Source organism: Prionailurus bengalensis, chromosome A3 (assembly GCF_016509475.1).
Source record: "Prionailurus bengalensis isolate Pbe53 chromosome A3, Fcat_Pben_1.1_paternal_pri, whole genome shotgun sequence".
NCBI lineage: Eukaryota > Metazoa > Chordata > Mammalia > Carnivora > Felidae > Prionailurus > Prionailurus bengalensis.
In genome coordinates, this window is record NC_057354.1 from 28,590,233 (window position 1) to 28,605,801 (window position 15,569).

At 47.6% G+C, this 15,569-nt stretch overlaps 1 protein-coding gene across 2 annotated transcripts; it reads right to left on the reverse strand.

Annotated features, from left to right (window-relative positions):
- Positions 1–285: 285 nt before the first annotated feature.
- On the reverse strand, positions 286–8,085 carry LOC122496460 (signal-regulatory protein beta-1-like). 2 transcript variants are annotated; one of them, XM_043602715.1, is made up of 5 exons: positions 7,694–8,085; positions 7,164–7,301; positions 3,245–3,592; positions 974–1,063; positions 286–579 (listed from the first exon to the last, which is right to left on the reverse strand). In XM_043602715.1, exons 2-5 carry the CDS (start codon positions 7,234–7,236, stop codon positions 494–496), a joined length of 597 nt encoding a protein of 198 aa, XP_043458650.1. In that variant the 5' UTR covers positions 7,237–7,301; positions 7,694–8,085; the 3' UTR covers positions 286–493. The 2 variants fall into 2 exon arrangements, with proteins under 2 accessions (XP_043458650.1, XP_043458649.1); XM_043602714.1 differs by having other exon boundaries at positions 974–1,324; positions 7,694–8,081.
- Positions 8,086–15,569: the final 7,484 nt, after the last annotated feature.

Here is a 15,569-nt window from a genome sequence, read left to right on the forward strand (position 1 = left end):
AACCTCACCTCTTTCTCCTACTCTCTGTACCCCTGATTCCTCTGGAGCCCCAGTTTTCACATGAGTACAAAAAGGACAATCCCTCTTCTACTCAAGTTGCTATGTAGGTGAAGACAGTAGTATGGGAAAGGTAGATCCTTGATATATAGTAGATGCCCCCAAAATAGTAGTATTGTAGTATCACCAATATAATAATTTCTCAGGCTGGGTATTACTCAGAGTTCAGAGATTATCACAAAATAGAAAAATAAAATTAAAAAGTAAGGCTTTAGGAACAGAAAAAAACCATGATTTGAAATCGTACTTTAGTGCTCCGTGGACGTGGGAACTTTATCACCTGGCATCCCTTAGGACAGTGCTAACTTTCAGCAAACTGGCTTAACAAGGAGATGTTTTCTCTCCCATAACTGGAGGTCCAGAAGTGGGGTTGGAACCAGGAACAATATGGCGGTGCAATGTCGTCAACCCACATTCTTTATATCTTTGCACTTCTCTAGAGCAGATTTTTCCTCAACTTGGTTCCCCTCATGGTCATAAGATGTCTCTCAGGAGCACCTGGGGCAATATGACTGCTTGTTCCTAGCCAACAAGAAAGAGAATTGCATTAGTTTCCCATATTTCTCTGCAAGCCTGTTCTTTTCTCTTAGGGACACAAACTGGCTTAAGACAGTCTCATATTTGAGTTAATCACTGGTAGGGAGTCATGAAATTACCCTTAACTGGTTTAGTCTAGGCTATTGGGGGTGGGTTGAATATTGGGATGTCAACCAAAATGTCCTTCATCACTCAATTGACCTTTCTGCATCCGTTTCTTCTCCTGTAAAACACTTAATTCGCAAGTTGCCGAGAGAATGACAGAAGAATGTATATTGCACCTTCAATAATATTTAGCATAATCTAGTTGTTCGATGAGTAGAGGACTTGGTTAACTGAGATAGCAGCCCATAACAGGGGAAGGAAGAGACAAACTTACTAGTCACAAACACCTCAGTGCCTGGACCTGACTGGAACTCCAGGTCAGGTTGCCCCTCCTTGAACTTCACGCAGTAGTAGGTGCCGGCGTCTGCAAGAGAGATTTCACTGATGTGGATGGAAAAGTCTGTGTTGCCAGCTTTGGTGGTGCGTCCAATTTCTTTTACTCTGGGAAAGATGCCTCCTTTGAAATTGTAGATTAATTCCCGGTGCGGCCCAGTTCCCTTGAACCATAAGACAGGTCCTTTGGGGAACGAATCTGGTACCCTGCAACTCAAAGTGACTGTGTCTCCGGTCGATACAGTCTGTGTCATCTCAGCTTGTTGCACCTGGTATAGCTCATGTGAGGCTCCTGCAAAGAAACTCAAAATCATTTCTTACTTCCCATGCTGTGACCTAGAGAGGATGGGAGAGAACTTGGATCCAGATCATGGTCGGACCCCATTCATTAATTAGTTCTTTTAATGCCACATGGGAGCACGCACACGCTGAGTTTAGAGGGGCCTCTGCAAGTGGTGGAAGCTCCTGACCTCACCGACTGAGGGGGGTCAGTGCAGGGGATCAGATGTGTCACCTCCCCAGTTCCACGTCTCAGCCCCTAACCAAGGTAAGAAGACAGAGAGGAAGAGGTTCTGGGATTATGAATTGGTAGTGTTCATGGAGAGAGACTCGTCCCTCTCCCTTCTAAATGCCAAAGATCACGCAGTACATTTGGAGATGGGTCCAAGTACTCTCTGCCCACCTCACACTTACAGTGAGTTTGGGATTGACCTTCATCTCTTTTCTGAAGGGTGAGCAGCCACAGAATTTGTGGAGATATTAGGACTGACAGGTATGGAGAAAGGGGAAGTCGAGAGAGAGTAAACCTAAAGAATTGGGGGGGGCATTTAGGATTACTATATGTGCATGCAGGCAGGGTGTGGTTCCTCTGCTTATCTCTCAAGATAGAAAAGAGAGACAGTTTCCTCTTCCCAACAAAAGAGAGTAGAGCCTCAAGGGACTTTGTCAATTTTGAAGGGTCCACGACTGACCCCCGACACCCACTGCCACCAACATCCCTGCCACATGCTGTGTCAGGTCCTGGTAATATCTCTCCTTTCAAGTTGGCAAACCATCAACGTCACTGATGGGGTGAGGTGCAGGTTAGAGAGACAAGGGAACTCCTGGCTGGGGAGGCTGAGAGAGAATGGCAGGTAGGCTGCCTACACTCACATTTTCTAGCTTGAGGGAAATGTGTAAATGTTCCATGGCCAGTTGGATGGCCTAGAACGTGGGTGGACTTGAGGAGAACATGACTGGGGAAGACTGGTTTTCCTAGCAGAACAGATGGATACCCTAATCTCACTGTATTTAATGGAATTAACTCAGAGAGTAGGAAGAAGCAGGAAACACTGCTTGTCCTCAGAGAATCAGAGAACAGCAGAGCTGAGGGTAGCCCAGGGCAGACCAGGGAAGGATCAAGTGTGAGGAGAGTGAGTCAACCCCTCCAGGACAGCTTTTCCAAACAAGACCTGGGAGTGGGTGACACACAAGGACACTCCGATTGGTCCCTAGGTTCCCCAGAAGCCATAGTAGGAGACCACACTCACTCATGGACTTCCTGTGTGGGGAATGAAGTCCCTGACTGCATTGTGGTGGTTGCTCAGGAACCTTCCACCAGGCCCCAGTGACATTCCAGTTAGAAATGGGCAAGTGGAATTGTGCAGGCTTGTAGAGGTTCTGCCTGGCTGTGGCAGAACCTTTGTTTTGGCTCAGGAGATATTAGGCTTGGGGGCAAACTTCAACTGGGTTGAGATTCCATCCAAATCCGGAAGCTAATATGTGGCTGCAACTGTCTGGGACTGATGCTTAGAGTCAGGATACAGGCCACAAGAGACACAATGCATATTCTTGAGCTCAAGTTTGTCCCTAAACCTCAGAAAGGGCACTCAGACTTCTAGGCCCATTTTACCAAGTTTTTGGACCATGAGGTACACACATGTAGTTGCATTTTACCTACTGAACATCTTTTTACTTTGGAGTATCTCTGTGTTCGGGTTTTAGTGGTTGGGTCATCAGAGAAGGACCTGGTCTGTAACAAGGCTTGATTCAATAGTGGGCTCAGGGTCCCAGACTAACAGAAGAGCCATGTATAGAATCCCGGCCTGCAGGGTTGTTTGTGGATGAAGGGACACAGTATCCAGTGTGTTGTGATGATTTGGTACATGTTTCAGATTTTGGAGAATTTAGTTTTACACACCAAGGGGATGGAAATCATCAGACCTGTACTCACCATTCACAGACACGTAGGTGCCTGAACCAGATATGTACGCCATGTCAGGATGCCCTATTGTTAACTTCACACAGTAATAGGTGCCCGTGTCCTTAGGTGACACATCACTGATGCGGATGGAATAGTCTGTTTGATTGACCTCTGTGTTTTCCACTTGGTTTACTTGGGGGAAGTGGCTGCCATTGAAACTGTAGATTAATTGTTGTTCTGGCCCATTCTTCCTGAACCACAAGACAGGCCCTGCTGGGGAGTGAGCAGACACGTTGCAGGCCAGTGTTAAGATGTCTCCAGCTCTGACTGACACTGAACTCTCAGGCTGGTTCACCTGGAACTCTTCACCTGCAGTTCCTGGAAAGAAACTTTGCATCATTTCTCGTGTTCTTTGTCTTGGCCCAAGATGTTCTGAGTGTCTGGTTCTAGGTCAAGGTGGAGTCTCATTACATACTCTTTCAGCTGGCACCAAAGTGTGACAATTACAAATTGGGTTGCCATATGGGATGAGGGGAAGGGGACCAATGCACAGAAAGGGGGCGGGTACCTTCTTTTCTGCATCACGATATGAGGATGCGCCGGAGCATAGTAGGCTCTAATAAACAAGGGAACTTGCTGAAAAGCAAATGACCCAGACTTAGCGGTTTAAGAAAATACATATGGTTTCATAGCTCATGTGATCCAGGAGTTGAAGTGCAGCTTAGCTTATCTGTCATGCCCAGAGGGAAGAGGGTGTGAAGTCACAGGGAGAATGCTGTGTACCCTCTGAGGACCATCTGAGGCTACCAGAGGTTAGGAGTGAGGCCGGGAACAGATTCCACCTCATAGTTTATAGCAGCTTTATTTATAATTGCCAAGCTTGAAAGCAACTAGGATGACCTTCAGTAGTTGAATGGATAAGGAAATTGTGGTACATCCAGACAGTGGAATATCATCCAATGCTATAAAAAGAAATGAGCTTTCAAGCAAGCCCTGAAAAGATGTGAAAGGACCTTAAAAGCTTATCATTAATGCAGGAAAAGCCTGCATACTACACGATTCCATCTGTATGACATTCTGGAAAAGGCCAAACTATAGAGACTGTAAATACATCAGTGATTGTCAGGGCTTAGGGTGGAAAGAGGTAAATAGACAGAGCACAGAGGGTTTTTAGGGTAGCGAAACAATTCTGTAAAATACTACAAAGGCGGATCTCACTGTACATTTGTCCAAACCCATAGACTATACAATACTAAGAGTGAACCATAACGTGTGCTATGGTCTTTGGGTGTTAATGACATCAGTGTAGGTTCATTGTTTGTAATATACGCACCACTCTGGTGGAGGATATTGATAATGGGGGAGGCTGTGATATGTGGGGAAGGGAAATCTCTGCCCCTTCTCCATTTTGGTGTGAACTTAAAACTGCTTTAAAATACGAACTCTGTTTATGAATGAAAGTCATTTCCATATCAAAGATCATCTAGATTTTCTTCTAGGATATCTTCTAGGAATTTTATAGTTTTGTGTTTTACATTATTTTTATGAAGCCTGTTAGGTCTGTGTCTAGAATTTTTTATTTTATTTTATTTTATTTTTTGCACGTGGATGTGCAGATCTCCAATTGTTATAGCAACATTTGTTGAAAAGATTATCTTTGCTCCTTTCCAACAGATCAGTTGGCTGTATTTATGTGAGTCTATTTCTGGACTTCCTATTCTATTGCATTGATTTGTGTGTCTATTCTCTCACCAATGCCACTGTTTCTATTACTGGAACTTTCTAGTACGTCTTGTAGTCGAATGGTGTCAGTCCTCTGACTTGTTCTTCTCCAACATTGAGTTGGCTATTCTGGATCTTTAACCTCTCCATATACACTTCAGAGTCAGTTTGTCAATATCTGTACTTTGCTGGTATTTTTATTGGAATTGCATTTATCCATAGATCAAATTGGGAAGAACTGACATCTTGGCAATATTGAGTCTTCCTACCCATGAACATGGAATGTATCTCTATTTTTTCTTGATTGCTTTGTTCAGTTCTCTAGCTTTCTTTATATAGATCTTGTGTGTGTATATATATATATTTTAATTTTTTTAGTGTTTATTTTTGAAGGAGAGAGAGAGAGCATGAGCGGGGGAAGGGCAGAGAGAGAGGGAGACACAGAGTCTGAAGCAGGCTGCAGTCTCTGAGCTGTCAGCACAGAGCCCAATGCGTGGCTTGAACTCACGAACCGCGAGATCATGACCTGAGCCGAAGTCAGACGCCCAACCGACTGAGCCACCCAGACGCCCCTAGATCTTGTATATATTATATGAGATTTATACCTAAGTATTTCTCTTTTTTGGGTGCTAATATAAATGGTCACGTGTGTTTTTAGTCTATGGAAATACACTGATTTTTGTGCGTTGATCTCGTTTCCTTGTTGAACTTGCTTATTATCCTGAGTTTTTTGTTGTTTTATTTATTTTTTTTTAGGAGATCCTTTTGGGATTTTCTATGTAGACAATCATGTCATCTGTAAACAAGGAGGTTTTATTTTCTTTTCAATTTACACTCTTTTCCTTTCCCTTCCTTCTCTTCCCTTCCTTTCTTCTTGTCCCTCTTTCTGCTACAGCTTCCAGTACTATTTTGAACAAGAGTTGTGAGAATGGACACCCTTGCCTCAGTCCTTGTCTTAGGAAATACATATAGTGTCTTTCACCATTAAGTATAATGATAACTGTGAGACTTTTTGTAGATGTTCTTTATCACATAGAGGAAGTTCCCTGCTATTTATGGTTTGCCGAGAGGTTTCATCATGAACGGGTTTTGGATTTGTCAGATGCTTCTTCTGCATCAAGTGATACCGTTATGCAGTTTTTCTCCCTTAACCCTTTGATCTGATGGATTACAATGACTGGTTTTCAAAAGTTGAAACAGCTTTGCATGCCTCGAATAAATCCTACTTACGCATGGCATATAACTTTGCACATTGTGAAATTCTATATGCCGACACTTTGTTGAGGATTCTTGCCTTTAGATTCATGAGGGATATTGGTCTGTAGTTTTCTATTTTATGTAAAGTCTATCTGGTTTTGCTATCAAGATAATAATAACCTCATCAAATGAGTAGGGAAGTGTTTCCTCCTCTTCTTTTTTCTGGAAGACGTTGTACAAAATTGGTGTTAATTTCTCTTGAGATGTTTGCTGACATTCTCCAGTGGGCCCGGGTGCCTCCTATACGTTACTCTTTCCTATCCAAGCTTTCTTCCTCTTCCTTAGACTCAGATAATGGTTTTGGCTTCCTCTTTCATCTGATGTGCACCCCTAAAGCCATGTGCTCTGGCACTGGGACTGAAACCTCTGCTAAGATGAACCAATGGCCTTGGGGAAGAGACTCCACATGCTTGCTTGGCTTTTTCAGCAAGCAGAGGAGACCTGCCCAGTCCTGTTGTTGATGCTGCAACGTTCAGCTTCCATCAGTGACCCAGACAGACCTCTAGTGACCACTTCTGGCTAAATTCCATGAGCACGCACACCTCTGCAAATTTTTAAATTTTCCATCCATCTTTGGATGGAAGCACCGTGCTTTCTTTCCTTGCTTTATAATTTCATGTTTTCCAACACGTTTTTTTTTTTTTCCATTGAGAGGTAGCATCTGTGTAGGGGTGATAAGTGTAAAACTCAGGTTTTCTGATCCTAGGGGCTAAGGGATGAGAACTCTCAGGTATGCTGTGCTGAGCCCTGTGACCATTGGGGGGTGTATCCATTACCTGAACAAAAGGGTGTGGAACAGACATGACCACTGGGAGATGTTGTGAGCTGGGAGCCATTCCAGTCTAGTTCTATAAATTCTGGCTGGGACAGAAAAACCCTCCCTCAAGAAATTCTAGGGTAATAGGTGAGGAGAACACAGTAAACAGGCATAGGGGAGCCCCCCACAAAACACACCTGAGGCCCCCCTCACCTGTGAATCCCAGAAGCAGAGTCAGCAGCAGGGATGGCAGAGTTGGGCAGTGTAGGGAGGAAAGGACAGGCATCGTCGTGGCCCCTGGAGCCTTCTCTGTCTTGAGTGTTGTCCTGGAGAGGTCCGGGACTCTGTGCTCTGAGGAGAGAAGACACTCCCTGCTTCCATGATGTCAGAGGAAGGGGATTGTGATGAGAGGAAAGACCATGGGACTGTAACACTTTTTAGATGATCAGCTGAACAGACTAGGTGGCTGTAAGCTGAGAAGTTGCTGCTGGAAATGTTTGGGGTTCCCAGAGTTAAGGGCCTGACACCCACAGGCTTGTGCTCATTCCTGAGCCTCGTCCCATCTGAGGTTCTCGCCAACCTGCCCACCTGCCAGTTTAGAGATCCCAGAGATACGGTGTGGGAAAGAGGTTAGAGTTTTGGAGATTGTGAAGATGTGTGCTTTAGAAGATGGAGGGAGTCGCAGGGGAGATGTGCTGGGGCGATACTCTGCAAGAGGGAAAGCAACGCACCTAGACACATACCTGGGCAGCGGAGGGCTGTCCTGCTGTCTGTGTTGGGTCTTGGGCCGGTTCTGGAGGAAAGGAGTGGAGGGACACAAGAAACACTCTCAGAAAGAGAGAGGACCCACCACGTTTACTTCCTTCTCTCTTACTACTGGATTGCGCTCTACCCAAGCACACAGGTTGTCTCCAGGGACTCTCAGCCCACGCTCCGCCGTTGACCCTTTAATGTCCAGGAAACCGTAGTCACATGCTGATGGCTAGGGCTATTTCGCTACTGCTTCCTTGGGAGCCCCACCTCCTCTTCGGGATCAACAGGATGGTTAAGGCCAAGAGAGGTGTTAGAACAAGAGGAGAATGCAGAGCGGGCTGAACGTCCTGTACGAGATGACAAGACTCCCCCTCCCTTTGTGATGTCACCATTGCGTCACCTTGTTCTGGAAAGATGAATTCCATGCTGGGAGGCCATCCACAGTTCCTGCTGAGGGATTAACGGGATCTTTCCTTCAGTCTCCAGCCTCTTACCCTTCTGTTCACCTCTGATAGACTTCATACTTTACAGCAGACTCTAAACTCTTCAGAGATGTGGGTTTTTAGTGCCTTGAGGGTCAAGACCAGTGGATTTGCAACCAGATGCAGTCAAGCTCCCAATCCTGAATCCACTTCTTGGTGGCTCAACCTATACATCCTTTGACGTTGAAATTTTCATTTGTAGAGCTCAAGGATTCAAAACTGAGTTCGTAGTCTCAACTCGGGTGTTCTCTTCCATCCTTCCATCCTGTTCGGTATGTGGCACATCCTGTACCCATTTGGTCAAACCAAAAAGGATCCATGTTCTACACCCTCACTTGTCCACTCTTGTCTGCCTGCTACAGGCCCTGTTTTACCTCCTAAATACCTGTTGAATCTATTTCTCCATGTCCATCATCATCTCTTGCCTGAATGAAAAATCTCCCCACCCCTTACATCTTTCCAGTGTCCCCCAAGGGCATGCAAGAGGCAGAGATCAAGTTGAAGACAAGATGTTGAGATTTTGTTTTTAAATGTTTATTTATTTTTAAGAGAGAGAGACAGAGACAGAGACAGAGCACAAGGGGGCCCAGGTGCAGAGAGAGAGGGAGACATAGAATCCGAAGCAGGCTCCAGGCTCTGAGGTGTCAGCACAGGTGGGGCTCGAACTCACGCACCGCGAGATGGTGACCTGAGCCGAAGTCGGACGCCCAGCCGACTGAGCCACCCAGGTGCCCCTTGGGATTTTTTTTTAATGGACTTCAGTTTTGAAATTTGGAGAAACTTGTGACAATCATACAGTGTTTCCAGGCACAGCTGCCCACCGTTTCCCCCTTATTCACTTCTCACAGTAGTGTGGTGGATCCGTTAAAATTAATGAACCAATATTGGTACGTTATTATTAAAGAAAGTCCATAGTTTATTTAGATTTTGCCTTAGCTTGGGCCGCTATAAGAAAACGCCATAAACTGGATGCCTTGAATAACAGGAAATTATTTCTCACAATTCTGGAGGCTGGAAGTTGAGATCAGGGTGCTAGGATATTATGCTGTGATTAGAACACTCTTTCCGTTTGTAGAGTGCCCACTACTTGTATTCTCACAGCGTGCACCCGGGGAGCTGTCCATCTGGTATTTTTCATAAGGGCACTGATCTCATTCATGAGGACTCTACACTCAGGACCTAATTAACTTTTCAAAGACCCACCTCCGTATCCAATCGCACTGGGGATTGAATGTCAACACGTGAACTTTGGAGACACACAGACATTCAGTCCAGAGGAGATTTCCTTAGTTTTTAACCATGTATCCATGCAGCATCCCACATTACACTGCCTTGTCATGTCTTTTTAGGCTCCTCTTGGCTGGGACAGCCTCTTAGACTTTGCTTGTTCATGATGGTCTGACAGTTTTTAGGAGCGCCGCTCGGGTATGTTGTGGAATGTCCCTCTTTGCCGTTTGTCCGACACTTTTCTCATAATCAGCCGGGGGTGATGGGTTTGGGGAGGAAGGTCACAGAGGAAAAATGCCATTTTCATCACATTACATCCAGGGTACACAGTGTCACCAATGGTATATGACTGTTGGGGAGATCGTGATCACCTGACTGAACTTTGTCAACTGTCTCCACTGTAGTTACTCCTTTTTCCTCCTTCCATTCTGTCCTCTTTGGAAGGGAGTCACCACAAGCAGCCCACACTTCAGGAATGGGGAGTTAGGCTTTCTCACCCTAGAGTGAAGTATCTTCGTAAATTATCTGGGACTTTTCTGCCCAGGACATGTTTTCTTTCCCTCCATTTATTAATGTGTTCGGTGATTTGTTTATAGCAATATGGACTCATTGATATTTATTTTACATTGGCCTTATCACTTGTAGTCTATTGAGGCAGCTATAGCAAAACATCCCAGCCTGGGTGGCTGCTGAACAAAAGCAACATCTTGCTCACGCTTGTGGAGGCTGGAGTCTGAGATCAGGGGGCCAGCATGGTTGCGAGAGGGACCGCTATAGAATTTCTCATTGTGGCCTCACAGGGAAGAAGGGTCTGGGGAGCTCTGGGGCGGGGCGGGGGGGGGTGTCTCTTTTATAAGGCTGATCCCATTCATGAGGGTGGAACACTCATGACCTACTCACTTTCAAGAGGCTCCCCCCCCTTCTAACACCATCACGTGGGCCAGAGGGATTCTAACACGCGAATTTTGTGGGGACACCAACATTCAGGCCACACCGGAACCAGGTACCACTTTACTTATTTTTCGCTCAGACTCTTGCAGCTTTGGCCCCTGGGGGCTCTTCCCGGTGGTTCCTGTGCTTTACTGTTTTGTTTCCTGAAAATCCGCTCGCTTGCCTCCTGGAGGATGTTATGATACAATATTAAAACACATGGGGCGCCTGGGTGGCGCAGTCGGTTAAGCGTCCGACTTCAGCCAGGTCACGATCTCGCGGTCCGTGAGTTCGAGCCCCGCGTCGGGCTCTGGGCTGACGGCTCAGAGCCTGGAGCCTGTTTCCGATTCTGTGTCTCCCTCTCTCTCTGCCCCTCCCCCGTTCATGCTCTGTCTCTCTCTGTCCCAAAAATAAAAATAAACGTTGAAGAAAAAAAAAATTAAAAAAAAAAACAGAAAGAAGACAGAGCAGCGTTTAACAGAATGGTTTTGGATACGTGCACCAGCTGATTCAATAAAGCACAATTTCATTTTAAAATCTGACATCTAGTAGAAAGTGAGGTCCTCCGTGAAGTAGTCACTGGTTTATTTATTTTGTAATGTGATGGCTTAAGACGTGGCGGTCGTTGTTCTGGGAACTGAAGACACAGAGGCCCTTCTCTGTCAGAGTCGACGTCCTCCTTGCGGAAGAGACGAGCACACGGAGGCAGTTCTCGCTTCGTATGGTGTCGATGTGCACAAATGTCAGCCAGTCCTTCGACACACGCTTCCAGTTTTATTTACCCCAGGGAATTTACCACGAACAATTGCATGAAGTATAAACGTTCCCGCCGGGTCTTCTTTAGCCACAGGTCCCTACGTAACTAACAGATGCACATTACGGTAAGTCAGCATCACGTCTTTCAAAGCCCACAGGGGTTGATCACTGTGACTCTGTCACTCGGTTTACCACAGCAGCAGAGCAGGTGGTCGTGTTGTCACTTGGTCTCCCGGCGATGAACCTGGGTGACATTGTGCCAAAGTGAGTGATGGCAAAAAGGGAATGGGCCCAAGGCAGACAGTGCAGTGGAGAAACGAGAGGGTTGGAGGGGAAGTTCAAACCCAATGGGAGTGGGGTTCATGAAGGCACAGAGACCCTCATGGGAATGCAGCCCGGGATACTGTTCCCAAGCATCCAGATATGCAGCCAGAGGAGGAGAGTGAGGATAAACTTACCACGTTGCTGAGGAAAGTGGGGGAGGAAGGTAGGGTGACAATGTCCCGGACGAAGTGATGCCAGCAAACATTCACATTAACGTTGTAAAGATTTCACAGCATCGGAAGTGCTAAGGGTGGAGTGTTGGAAGCTGATCCCAAGTGAGAAAGGAGGGAGATAATCCAGACGCTTGCTCTATATGGGAAACTGTGCTGTCAGAGGAAGGCAAGCCCTCTGCAAACTACTCTTGATAACTCTTTGCAAACAAATAAAACTCTTCCCTTTTCAACGTTTCTAATATTTCAAAAGCCCGTATACCAGGTGAATAATAGTTTCACTGTTTTTTTATGTCCTGATACATTCCTAACTGACAGTTGGTGGGCTTCTGATGTGTTGAAAAAAGTTTTTCAAGGGCACAGAAAATTGTTATGCTTCCCAGTGATTATTGAGATCCCTTCACGTGGTTTCAGCTGCGCCGTCATTGCTTGGGTCCTGCATCACCGTGCAGAGTGAGCACTGCCTTGTTTATCGTGTCAGCTGATTGTAAGTTCTAGGGAAACAGCTCAGTTTGGGTATGAGCTGTGAAAACACAGAGTGAGAGTGGAATTGGTATTTTACATGGGGTGGCTTTTGGAAGGTGCTTCTCGTAAAGGGACATATCAGCAGAGCTTAAAAGGGGGAGAGACTGAGCCGTGCACAGAAGGGAGACAATTTGACCTCCATTTCCATAGGATCACTGTGGCGGAACCCAGAGAGTCTGTTAGGCACGTGGCAATGGCCCAGGAAGGGATGCTGGTGGCCGGGACCAGGGGGCAGCCCGGGAGCGAGCAGCGTGCAGGTGCTGGGTGGAGCTCCCTGGTGGGCGGGAGGAGGCTTGCCCTCGCTCCTGAGAGCTTTCCAGGAATTTTGCAAGCTAGTTGTTCCACTGTTGGCCGCTTGAAATTGGCCGCATTGGGAGTGTAGACACCGCAGAAGTGGACAAGCACTACAAATCGGGCTTCTTTTTCCTCCTGAGAAGTGGATTGTTGAACATTTACCATGTCACCACTGGACATAGCATTATAAAGGCAGAATTGAACACGGGGTATAAAGAAGGAAACCAGGGAAGGGTCCAGGTTTCTGGACTGCCAGCACCTATACACGAGCGGGGGGATCAGGAAAGATGAAGCTGAATGGGGAGCTGGTGTCCCCGTCACAGGGAGAGGAAGGAAACCTCTCTACTTTGAGTAGAAGGACATGTAGGCAAAGGGGAAGGAGAATCATTTCCCTTCTTCCACCCAGGATGGGATTCGTTTGCATTCAGGAGGCATTGGAGAACCTCACTGAGGCTGGCGAGTCTGGGGGTTGGCAGGAATGGCCCATGAGAGCACAGCCTTGAGTGTGTACTTAATGGCCACGGTCCCCAGGAAATGGATGAGAGATAGCCTGGTACACGTACACGTGACTTGTTTCTCACATTCTAGGAAGATACCTGTGTGTCAGTTTCCAGAGCACGTTCCCATGGCCCCTGCTCAGGACCAGGTATGAAGACCAGCTCTGGGGGCATCAAGGACTGGGAGAGGAGCAGCAGGAACTGTGGGCAGGTGGGTCTCTGGGGAAGCAGGCATCTGGGGCAGGGTTGTGGAAGCTTCTCGTTGTTCCTTGTCTTAGGCTGGGCCCCTCAGGGAAGGAAGGAGGCAGCAGAGACCGAGGATGGCATGTAACAGGGGAGGAAGGAAGGAGCCGTGGACCCATGTTCACATTTCATTATCTGCTCATCATTCCAGACATGTTCTCCACGTGTCTCCTATGTCCTTGGTGCTATTTTCCTCCTGGGTCACCTGTAGTGAGAGGACAGGCGGTCCCTGACATGGACTGTGCCTCCTCAGGCTTCTTCCCTAAGTCCTGATCCCCCTTCCCCATCCTCTCCAGTCTGTCCCACGGAGGGTCAGAGAGGGAGCCGTCCTCAGAATGGCCAGTGGGCACCTGTCAGCATTCCACAGCATTCCTGTGGACGCCTAGTGCCCAAATACTCGAGAGATGCTCTCCAAGGGATCATCCCACCCAGGTGGCCCTCATTCAGCCTCTCTGCCCACTTCCTTACCAGAAGCCCTAGGACTCTGTGCATATCTTTTGACAGCCCTTGACCCCCCTCCCCCACTTCCTGTAGGACCCCACACACTTTCTGGGAGTTGGGAACCTCCCAGAGGGATCCCCGAAGTTCCTGAGGGTTTTGACAAAGGTGTATCATCTGCTCTTTATTCCAGGTGGGCGCTGACCCTGTGTGACCTGCGGGCTGCCCCTTCCACTGACCTGGCTCCTTCTGGGACTGACCTGGCCCTGTCCTCCTTGTCCATAACTCACCAGTCAATCCGTTGCTTCCTGTGGACATAGATGGCAGAGACAGAGACGAGCAACAGCAGCTTGGGGCCCAAGGAGAGAGCCACCAGGAGTGGAGTGGACAGTTCTCGATCTGGAAATGAAGGGACAGGAGGCAGCATCAGAGAGGGATCCAGGAGTCCACTCCCAGGGGCCTCCACTTACTCCATCTGAGGAGACCTGGTCCCATCAACGCTCTGCAGCTCATGAATTTCCCCTGGGAGAAGCTCGAGGCAGAATTCAGAATAAGAAGTACCTCATCTCGCTCACCCCCTCTCAGGGTACCGGGTGTCCTTCCTGAGGGAAGAGGTGGAGACAAAGAGAACTCAACAACACGCAAGTGAGCTTTACTGACTTGTCCCCACACCCAATGGGGCAGGTCTGATGCTCTCTTTCTGAGAAGGGAGCAGGCTCATAGTTTACGGAGGGTCATCGGATGAGTGGGAAATCATTCACTGCTGTCCTGTAGGATGAATCTGCGACCTTGTCTTTGAACCAGGATGTGTTCAACATTTCAGGGTCATAGCAACGAATATCAGCCCAGCCTCGAGTACAGTGAGGACAGTGTCATGGTGACCGAGGTGCAAGTCTGCTCAGCTTGTTCCACACTCAGGCCTCGATGTTCTCACGTGCTGAGGGAGCTCTCAGAGTGCCCTGACCTCACGAGACCTGCTGGCTGGACAACACTTGAGGGAGGCAAGGAAACTCTCAGGAGGGCTTTCAAACACCATCCAGCCCACCTGGACCCCAGTGCCAGCATCAGGTAGGATATCTTTCTGTTGGACGTAGATCATTGTATCTGGATGCATAGCTGCAGATTCTTTGCCTTTTTATAATGACTGGTTTTGCTCTTAGATTTGCATCAAGAAATTCAAGTTAAGGGGAGCCAGGGTAGCTCAGTTGGTTAAGCATGTGACTTCTGCTCAGGTTATGATCTCATGGTTTGTGGGTTTGATCCCTGCGTCGGGCTCTGTGCTGACAGCTCAGAGCCTGGAGCCTGCTTCGGGTTCTGTGTCTCCCTGTCTCTCTGCCTCTCCCTCACTCGTGCACACACACTCACTCTCTCTCTCTCTCTCTCTCTCTATGTCTCTCTCTCTCTCTCAACAATAAATATTAAAGGATAAAAAAACTCAAATGAGTTTTTGAAATATATGGGATAATCTTAGAGGTAGGAGCGGTGACCCATCATTTTTACCCCTGGTGTGTTGGGGATGGCAGGTCCCAACTGGGTGGCCTTCTGCACTTATACTCAGTTGAAAGAGGTGCATTGCCCATGTTTGCACCTGCTTCTAGAGGGCAGCCTGCAGCAGAGGCCTGGAGGAAGAGCGGGTACAGAGGTTTCGCCCCTCCGCTCCATTTTAAAAAGTCAAAAATAGCATCCGGCTCGTCCAAGTATGACTCTTCTGTGCTGCCTTGTGTTCACTATCTCCCTTTGCCAGTCTTGCCTCCTTCCCTGTCTCACACGCATGTGAATCGGGCAGCGCTCCACAGTGAGCTGTCCCCTTTCTCGTATATCTTAGAGGCTGCTTCCCAAGGCAGGTGACCTGCGGAGTTTGTCTGGGAGGGGTCTGGAAACCCAGCTCTAAGGTGCAGAGACAGACCTGGGTCTCAGTCAGCTGACTGGCCAAGAGGTCCCCAGCCTGGTGGGTGGCAGGGCAGGGGGAGGGCCCAGCCG

Bases quoted from the DNA above. Each gene is read 5' to 3' on its own strand.
- LOC122496460 (XM_043602714.1), bottom strand. From the start codon at position 7,236: ATGCCTGTCCTTTCCTCCCTACACTGCCCAACTCTGCCATCCCTGCTG. The intron at 3,593-7,163 runs GTGAGGGGGGCC...GTTTCTTTCCAG, and splicing joins TCTGCTTCTGGGATTCACAG to GAACTGCAGGTGAAGAGTTC. The intron at 1,325-3,244 runs GTGAGTACAGGT...GTTTCTTTGCAG, and splicing joins CACCTACGTGTCTGTGAATG to GAGCCTCACATGAGCTATAC.